Source organism: Platalea leucorodia (genome assembly GCF_965183815.1).
Source record: "Platalea leucorodia genome assembly, contig: HAP1_HAP1_SCAFFOLD_215, whole genome shotgun sequence".
Lineage (NCBI taxonomy): Eukaryota > Metazoa > Chordata > Aves > Pelecaniformes > Threskiornithidae > Platalea > Platalea leucorodia.
Window position 1 is genome coordinate 1 of NW_028121345.1, and position 9,665 is coordinate 9,665.

Genomic DNA, 9,665 nt, shown 5'->3' on the forward strand with positions numbered 1-9,665 from the left:
TCCTCCTCCTCCTGCTGTTCTTCCCCCTCCTCCTGTTCTTCCTCTGCCTCCTATTCTTTTCCTTTCTTTTCTTCCTCCTCCTGTTCTTCCTCTTCCTCCTCCTCTTCTCGTTTCTTCTCCTCCTCCTCCTTTTCTTTCTCCTTCATTTTTTCATCATCCTCATCCTTTTCTTTATTCTCCCCCTCCTCCTTATCCTGTTCTTCCTCCTCTTCCTCCATCTCCCTTACTCTTTCTCGTGTTCTTCCTCCTCCTCTTCCTCATCCTGTTCTTCCTTCTCTTCATCTTCTTCCTCCTCATCCCCCCATTCTTCTCCTGATTCTCTTCCCCTTCTTCCTCCTCCTGCTCTTCTTCCTCCTCCTGTTTCTCCTCCTCCTGTTCATTCTCTTCCTCCATTTCTTCCCCCTCTACCTCCTGTTCTTTCACCTCCTCCCTTTCTCCTTCCTTCTTTTCCTTTTTATGTTCCTCCTCGGACTCCTCCTCTTCCTGCTCTTGTTCTTCCTTTTCTGGTTCTTTCTCATGTTCTTCATCCTGTTCTTCCCACAGTTCTCCCTCCTCCTCCTGTTCTTTTTCTTTCTCCTCCTTTTTGTCTTCATCCAGTTCTTCCTCCACCTCTTCTTCCTCGGTCTCCTTCACTTTCTCCTCCTCATACACCTCTGCATGTTTATCCTCTGCATGTTCATCCTCCTCCTGTTCTTCTTGTTCTTCATAGTCCTTCTCCTTATACCCCTCCTTCTCCTCCTCCTCCTCCAACTCTTCCTCCTCCTATTTCCTTCTGGTGTTCTTCCTCCTCTTCCTGTTGTTCTGTTACTCTGTTTACCCTCCTGTTCTTTATCCTCATCCTCCTGTTCCTTCTGTTCTTCTTCCACCTTCTCCTCTCCTCTTCCTTCTCCTTCTCCTTCTCCTCCTCCTGTTCTTCAACATATTACTCCTCCTCCTTCTCTTCATCTTCTCCTACCTCATATTCCTCTTTTTCTTCCTCCTCCTCCAAATCCTGTTCTTCCTCCTCTTCTTCCTTCTCCTTGTCCTCGTATTCTTCTTAATTTTTGTCCTCTTATTCCTCCTCCTCCTCTTCTTTTTCTTCCCCTTCATCATCTGTGCCTTCTCCTTTTTTTCCTTCTTCTCCTCCTCTTCCTCATCTTATTCCTGTTCCTTTTCCTATTTCTTCTCCTGTTCTTCATCTACCTCCTCCTCTTCTTCTTCCTCTTGCTCATTTCTCATCTTTCTCCTCCTTGTCCTGTTCCTTTTCATCCTCGTCCTATTTTTTCCTCCTCCTTATCCTCTTCTTCCTTCTTGTGTTGCTCTTTCTCCTCCTCCTTCTCCTACACCTTTCCATCCAACTTCTCCTCATCCATATCCTTTTGTTGGTGCTAATCCTTCTCTTGCACTTTCTCCTTGACAACTGTATAAGATGTAACAAGGCTCAGTGCCGGGTCCGGCAGTTGGGTCATAACAACCCCGTGCAATGCTACAGGCTGGGGGAGGAGTGGCTGGAGAGCTGCCCGGCGGAAAAGGACCTGGGGGTGTTGGTCGACAGCTGGCTGAAGATGAGCCGGCAGTGTGCCCAGGTGGCCAAGAAGGCCAGTGGCATCCTGGCTTGTATCAGAATTAGAGTGGCCAGCAGGACCAGGGCAGTGACCACCCCCCGTACTCAGCACTGGTGAGGCCGCACTTTGAATCCTGTGTTCAGTTTTGGGCCCCTCACTACAAGAAGGACATTGAGGTGCTGGAGCGTGTCCAAAGAAGGGCAATGAAGCTGGTGAAGGGTCTGGAGCACAAGTCCTGTGAGGAGCGGCTGAGGGAGCTGGGGTTGTTCAGCCTCGAGAAAAGGAGGCTGAGGGGAGACCTTATCGCTCTCCATAACTACCTGAAAGGAGGCTGTAGTGAGGTGGGGGTCGGTCTCCTTTCCCAAGTAGCAAGTGATAGGACAAGAGGAAATGGGCTCAAATTGCACCAGGGGAGCTTTAGGTTGGATATTAGGAAAAATTTCTTCACCGAAAGGGTTGTCAAGCATTGGAACAGGCTGCCCAGGGAAGTGGTTGAGTCCCCATCCCTGGAGGTATTTAAGCAATGTGTAGATGTGGCACTTAGGGACATGGTTTAGTGGTGGACTTGGTAGTTTTTGGTTTGTGGTTGGACTCAATGATCTTAAAGGTCTTTTCCAACCTAAGTGACTCTGATTCTGAACCCCTCAGCCCCACATGCCGTTCTCCATGGCTTTGGTGAATCCTGTATCAACCTCACCTCATCAGTCTGCCTTCTACAGCTGTATGGTGGAGCCTTGCTCACATGCTGGAGCGCAGGGCAGTCATGGGAGAAAAGCAGGAGGCAGCCACGTGCGTTGCATTTGCTGAGCAGGGTGGAGAGCAGTGCCTTGAAGGGTGGCAGCCTCAGAGCTCATGAAAGGTGCGGGAGCTTGGTGCTGCCATCCTGGCTTGTGGGGTTAGAACTAAGGCCCAGAGCTGAGTGTGCAGCCTGGTCCCTGGGATGACAGGGCAGGCTCTGTCTGAAAGTGGAATAGCTGCTCTTCTCAGGGCCCTTGAGGCGTCGCATGGCTTCACAGGCACCAGAACTGGGCCCCAAGCAAACTGGACTCAAGGCTGCTTTGGTTTTTGAGAATGGACCTGAAGGTGGTGCCCCATATCTGCTTAGAGCAGACGGAAGAAGGCCTTAGAGAAGACAACTTGTCTTCTGTGGATACTCTGCTGTTCCAGCACCAGATTTTGCAGGTGGTTGAGGGGGAATGATGCGAGAGGTGGCCACACTTCGCAGATAATTGAAGGAAGAGCTGGGGTCATTTTGGGGAGAGGAATCTGTCAGGGATAGCAGTACCCAGGAAACCGCATCAGTGATGCCATGGAAGTCCAAGGTGACCTAGCTAACGGCACCTGAAACCCCAACTCTGTTCACAGATGGGGCAAACCTGGGAGCCAGGGGGAAAATAACCAGGGGTGAGTGCCTTGTTTGGGAGGAGACAAGGGGGGAGAAAGGGAGGAGTGAAGGAAGAGGAGGGAGATGTATAAGCATGGAAAGTGGGGAGAAGGGGGGATCAAGGAGCCAGTCACACATAAGCAAAGTGCTGGTTGGTTTGCTTGTTTGCCTGAGCCCTGCACCTGATCACCACAGTCCGTCCTACCTTCTTTTTGAGAGCGATTCCAAATCCTTTTCTGTGTGGCCCCACTCTGTGTCCCCAGTGTGACGGGGGTGGGTCCAGAGGCCTGGCTGCTAGCAGCGGCAGAAGGGAACACAGGTCACAGGGCCCCAGCAGTTGGAAACAGCGAGTGTCTGGGGCCAGCTGCTGGTGGGAGCGCTGTGGGCGTGTGCAGTTGGCTAGTGAACTCGAAGCTGGACTAGCTCACGAGCAAGAGGAGAGCGAGCCTTTCAGTCATGGGGCTGGCATGTGGTTGCAGCCCACCTGGTTGATCAGCCCCAGCACCCACAGACCTCACAAGAGGACCAGGCCTGCCAACCACCAGCCACATCTCCACCTCCTGGAGTCATGAAGGACTTGGAGGTGCTTGAGCATGCATACCCTGAGCTGCTTCTGCCTAGGCATGTCCCCTCTGCACTAGCCATGCAAGGTCCTGCCTCTGAAGCTGCCAGGACCATCCATCCCATCCTCCTCTTGCTGTGCTCTTGGCCCCTGGCAAGTGCTGGTGCTGCAGCTGCCAGCTCTGTTCCCACCCAGGGGTGCAGAGCGTGCCTCCAGCTGCGCTGGGATCTCTGGAGACTGGGGCATGCCCTTTGCTTCACCTTGATGATGGTTTGAAAGGAGCTGTTCTGGCTCTGGAGATGATGCTGTCTCATGGTCCCTCCCTGAGCCAGTCCGGGTTTCTGTCAAGAGGCCTCAGCTTGAACGTCCAGCAGAGAGCACAGGGTCCCCTGAGCTGCCCTCCTAGCAGGGCTGGCAATCTCCCCAACGCACAGTTTGCTGCCCCAGTGCTCCATCAGTCAGCGGTGTCACTGAGCCAAAGCTGCAGGGTAGCTCTAAGGCTGACCTTGGGTAGTTGGGGGCGGGGGGGTCTGGTGGGTTTGGGATGGGGTTCCAGCACGGAGCAACGGAAGGGGATGGAGCAGCAAGAGGCCAGGAGCAGTGGCAGCAGGAGGGCTTAGGAGTACAGTTTGGTAGGCAGCAGGGCGGGATCCCTGCCCTTCCTGACCTGGCTGTCCCCAGACTCCATGCGCTGTTCAAAAAGCACTTTCTGCACTTTGATCTCCTTCAGGACTTGCAGACGCTCCAGCCCTGCGCCGCTCTGCAGCAGATCATAGTTCTCGGCTGGGTCTGACTCCAGGCCAAAGAGCACTGGGGACAAGTGAGGTGTCAGCGGGGTCAGCCCATGGCAGGGCTGGTCTGGGGTTGGATCACTGTGAAAGGTTCCTGCAGCAGAAACCCCCAGGTGTAGCTCAGTTTCTTCTCTTGGAGCTTTGGACAGGCAAACCATAGGGGACTTCACAAAGCTGCCCGTGCAGAGGAGAGGAGGCAGCACTAACCTGGTGTGAAGTACCGGGCCTTGTACTTCCCAGAGCAGCCAGATCCAGTAGACTTGTGCAGACGGGGGATTTCTCCTTTCAGGTCCGCTGGAGCTGAATCAGGTGGGCTCTCGCGCCCAGGAGGCTTGTCCTATCCCAGCCTGATGGATGTGGCTGCTGCTGTTGCCGTGTGTGTGTTCAAGAGACTTAATGCTGCATTCCAAAGAGCCAGGTACACAAACACGCACGCAGGCTTACACAGTTAATGTGAACGGCAAAGCAGATTCGCATAGAGACAGCAATGCCTTTACCAGCACCCATGTGTACGTAACCACCACTTACGTAAACATGACCACAGCCCCGGCCTTTTCTGCCTTTGCAGATGATCAGGATTGGATATTTGCTAGTGAAACATAAAGCCATCTTCACTCCCCAGATTCATAAGCACAGCATGTTCCTAGATTCCTGAAATAACAGTATGGAAATGAAGTCCAGGTAATGTCTGTGGCTGGATGTCAAGCTCCTTAGCAAGTCGTTGGTGCAAACCTTGTGTCTTTCTAGATCCGTGTCTCCTGGGTCATGAGAGAGTCCAGTTCCGAGTCCACCAGTGCATTGTACACACACACACACACAGGGATCCCACCAGTAGATGGCCTAAGGCTCTTTGTGTTGCCAGCTGATGTCCCCAAGACCTCGAGCCCCCTGTGACCTGTGTTCCTTTCTTCCACAGCACCCTCACCCTCCTCTCTGACCGGGCACAGTTTCAGCCCCGTTGAGTGACTCTTTCCCTTTGTGCCCTCCTGTCTGCCTGCAGCCTCATTTTGCAGGTGCCGGGCATGGAAGTCCTTGCCTTGCACAGGAGACTGAAGTGGACTGAAGCATGGTTAGCTGTGAAAATTGAAACTTTATTTCAAGAACTAAGTCAACTTGAGCATTTGTGAGGACTCAGTGGAGCGTGGGCAGGACAGAGCAGGCCTTTGACACTGAGGCTGCCTTTGGATTGGCATTGCCCCGGAAGGAACTGGCTGTGGTACACTGCAGGCTGTGCTGGATCCTGTTCCTCCTGCTGCTCAAGCCTTTTTTCCCCATAGGACCTGGAGGAGCTCCTGCACGCGAGTAAAGAATTTCAGCAGCTTCTGGAGTGGAAGTGGGCAGGAGCTAAACCTGCCCGATTGTGTTGGCATTGGCCTTGGCCTCTGAACGGGGGTTGAGGCGGTGAGAAAATGACTCCACGCCCGTGATGTTGGCACAGCCCTTAGTGCTGGGTGCAGTCCCATCTGTACCAGGATCCAGTCGTAGAAGTGCTGAGTGGAGGTGTAGACCCCGGGCTGTTTTGCTCTCGCACAGCCTTTCCCCCAGCTGGTCACTCCAACAAGCCAGAAGTAGTCGGCGTTGTTCTCTTTGCACACAAGAGGACCACCGCTGTCACCCTGCAGCAGGGGAGAGAGCGTTAAGGTGTTGTTGGGTGGCCACTGTCGGCACTATGGCTGGCTCCTTCTCTCTCACAGCAGCTGCCAGAGCTGTGTTCACTGCACAGAACGGCTCTGCTCAGGTGCTGGAGCCTCCAGCACCTTGTCTGGGAGGGGGCTGTGGGCCTGTAAGGCAGGGCTCTCTCATCTCTGCACAGTGATCCTGGATGGGTGGAAGACGGAGGTTCCAGGGTTGGGATCTGGAGCTCTGGGCTGCCAAGAGCACTAGATGGGCTTTTGGGGGAAGGGGAGGTGAGCCCCAACAGCGGTGGGGACCCAGCGGTGGCAGGGTGACTTGCCAGGCAAAGCCTGTGCTGGGGTGCGTTTGGGCGGTTGTGTCAGGGCTGCCTGTGCTGCCGGGGGTTGACTTGTAGCACGCCCCTACCTGGCAGGTGTCGATGCCACCCTGCGGATAGCCAGCACACAAGTTGTAGCTGTGGATGGCCCCTCTGTACCACCGGCTGCTGTTACAGAGGTTGACATCAATGAGGCGGACCTTGGCCTCCTGCAGGACATCCGTTGCTCCTCCAGCTGTGAGCACAGAAAGGAATTAACACCCAGCAGCTCATCGCCAGTTCTCCTCGCCTGTCTGGGTGAACCCCTTCCGTGGGGCTTGGCTTTGCGTCGTGAGAGGCGTTGTACCGGTGTTTCCCTTCTGCCCTGCTTTGGGGAATGGCTCAGGCCCATCTCTCTGTAGGCAGACGTCCCCGCAGCCTGACTCTGGCTTTCGCCTCTGCTCTCAGGAAGCCTAGCCCGTCTCCCCAGTGTGCCAAGCTTGCACTCAGGACACGAGCACTTTTTGGGAACTCACATCTCGCGGTCGTGGAACCCCAGCCACTGACGTAGCAGGTTGTCAGCTCTGACACTCTCAGCGAGGCGTCGGGCACACAGGCAAGCTGTATGTAGTAGCTGCACTGGACAGGCTGGTCCAATTCCAGCAAGGCAATGTCGTTCCTCTCCAAGATATTACTGTAGTGTTCGTGAACCAGGAGCCGCTTAATATGGCGCACTTGGACCTCAGGGCCCAGCTGAGTCAGCTGGGTGGCCCCAACCACCACGCGCCACATGGTGATGTGCCTGGAAGGCAGATGGAGAGAGGGGTCAGAGGGAGCGGAGCCGTGTGCTGCAGCAGCCCAGCAGCTCCCTGCCTTCTCCTTCACAGGGGAGAGAGGGCAGCAGCGCTACAGAGGGTGCGACTGCCCTCGCATGCCTTAGGTGCAAGGGATGTCGGGCTGGAGGCTGCTAGGAAGCAGTGGCACGAGCCCAGCCTTCTGAGCAGTCTCTCAGCTGGGCTCTGGAGTGCCCAGGCACTGGGCGTGCTGCAAGGAAACGCGATGGGAGTAGCGCGTGGTGCTGCATCCAGGGCAGCTGCTAGTGTTGTGGGGATATGCTTGTTCCCTGGTCCTCCTTACCTGGCCTTGATGAAGCAGTGGGCTGCTGTGAGGACCCACTGTGGGCTGATGAGGGAGCCTCCGCAGATGTGCCCTGTGCCTAATTCCCAGGGCCCCTGGATGCTGACGATCCAGGGCCAGGCCCCTGGCTGGGCATCTCTGCCCCCCACGACGCGCCATGTGCCATAGTGAGCAGCCATGGGCCGGAGCCCGCAGGTCCCTCTGCAACCAGAAACTCATTACTGTTCTGCTTGACCGCTCGCTGCTGTTGAGGCTGAAGGTCAGCCGTCTTCCCTCCCCACAAGGCACCGCATGGACAGCAGGGCCAGGGAACCCTGTGGGGTGTGCGTCCATCCGCCCCTGTTTCTGCTTGAGCCCCGTAGATGAGTTGTGCCGACAGCCTGGGTGCTGGCAGGGAACTGAGGCTCCCACATGGGGTTCGGGAAGCTGTGGCGTGGCCACGGGGGACAAGCGGGCACCCTCCAGTGAAGCCCATAATGGTTGCCCCAGCTCTCTCCCAGAGCCTCAGGCCACTTACCCACAGCTGTCCCATGTGCCGTGCACAGGCCAGCACACGGCCAGCAGGACGAGGAGGGGGAGCAAATTCATCGCTGCCACCAGTGCAGCAGCCAACGTAGTGCCCGCAGTAGTCACATTGCCCGTGGTGGCCTTGTCCCCGGGGCTGATGTCACAGAGTCGCTGGTTCCGGGTGCTGGGCACGGTGGCCTGTCGGGGGAGGGGGGCAACATGGGGGTTCCAAGCAGGAGGGGAGGCAGAAGCTGGGATCGGACACCCCTGACAGCCCCCCGCTGAGTGCTCTGCTTGCGGGATGAGGGTGTGCAGGCCCCGTGGCAGGCAGCAGCACCGGGCTCCGAGCGCTGCCTGCTACCAGCTAGCAGGAACAGCCCAAGTGGGGCATCACAGCCTCTTTGGGGAGTTCACTGCCACCCTGCTCTCTGCAGCCGTTTGCCGCCAGCTCCTTCCCAAAAGATATACACCAGAGATGATAGCTCCTACAGGCAGCATGCACATGTTTGGGTGTTGACCCAATCTGGTTACAGCGGCAGCGGGCAAGCAGTGATGTGCAAGGCAAATAGGCCAAGCGTACCCACGCAGTGTCAACCTTCCTGCACAAAGCGCAGTGAAACGCGGATGCAGCACGGCCCACGCTGGCTCTGTCGGCCACAGCAGCACCCGCTGGCAGGCTCCATGTCCTTGCTGTCTATGAGTTATAGCGCTGTTCTGGGCCAACGCTGACAAGGGCACTTGTGGCGCCTGGTATGCGTGGCCATGGACATGCAACTCTAAGCTCTCGACAGAGAAGGGTGCTCCTGCTCTCAGCCCCACGTGCCATTCTCCATGGCTTTGGTAAATCCTCTGTCAGCCTTGGCAGACTGGCATAGAGTACATCTTCTTCTTTCAGCCTCTCAGGATTGGGATGTGATTCTCTTCTGACCTGGCTGAGAAAGAATGTCCTTCATCTGTTAGGTCCAGATGAGTTCTTGAGTATTAGTCCCTCGGGGCTGTATTTTACCAAACAAGTAGCTGGGTCCTCTCATGACCTTGCATGCTGTCTTCTAGGCTCTTGTCCCTGTTTTACTAGCAATGACAAATACAAATTTGATCGATTTAAAGTTTATTCAAGTGATGTCCTTCCAATTCTGTCCTTACCACGCTGCCCATTTCATCCAGCAAGAACCCAAGAGGTGACTGGAGCAGTACCTAGTCAAAAATTGCAGGACGTCGTGCTGGAAAAAGAGCATAACCTATTGTGTGGCTTCCCCTGATACAGTCAGTAACTGCCTTTGTCTTGCTAATTCAGCCTGCAGGTTTCCGTGGGACTCCTCTGTGCTCCAGGGTCTAAATATACCTGCTGGCACAAGTGTTCGCCTTCCTCTGCAGACACCGGGATGATGCCCTCCTCTTAGGAATGCCAGGTAGGCATTCGTTATTGCTGTCATGTGGGTTGTGATCTGTCTCCTGCATCCTGTGAGAGCGCATAACGCGTCAGCTTTCTGCTCAGCATCAGCGAGAGAACATATACCCTTAGGACCACAGTCTCCTGCTGTTCTCTATCAAGTACAGTGTCAGGCACGGGCTTCCTTGCTGACGTTCATGGTAGAAACCATCGCAGCTGTGAATAGGTGTCTGCACCTGCATGAGGGGTCTGGGCTCCCACTGTAGTCTACGGAAGTTTGTTTGTCGTGGTTTAGGGCGTGACTGATCTTACCTAATAAAAGCCTTTCCTCTAGGACGTGTCAAGCCAGCCTTGAACCCCCTGATTGCACGGACTGTACGGGAATTCCGAGGCAAAGGGACTCGGTGTTGACAGCCATAT

General features: G+C 55.3%; 1 protein-coding gene across 1 annotated transcript; it reads right to left on the reverse strand.

Annotated features, from left to right (window-relative positions):
* Positions 1 to 5,537: 5,537 nt before the first annotated feature.
* On the reverse strand, positions 5,538 to 7,527 carry LOC309603848 (acrosin-like; the record flags this gene model as incomplete). Its single annotated transcript, XM_082338742.1, has 4 exons — positions 5,538 to 5,897; positions 6,322 to 6,467; positions 6,748 to 7,013; positions 7,349 to 7,527. The coding sequence occupies 4 exons, from the start codon at positions 7,525 to 7,527 to the stop codon at positions 5,538 to 5,540; spliced, it is 951 nt and encodes a 316-aa protein (XP_082194868.1).
* Positions 7,528 to 9,665: the final 2,138 nt, after the last annotated feature.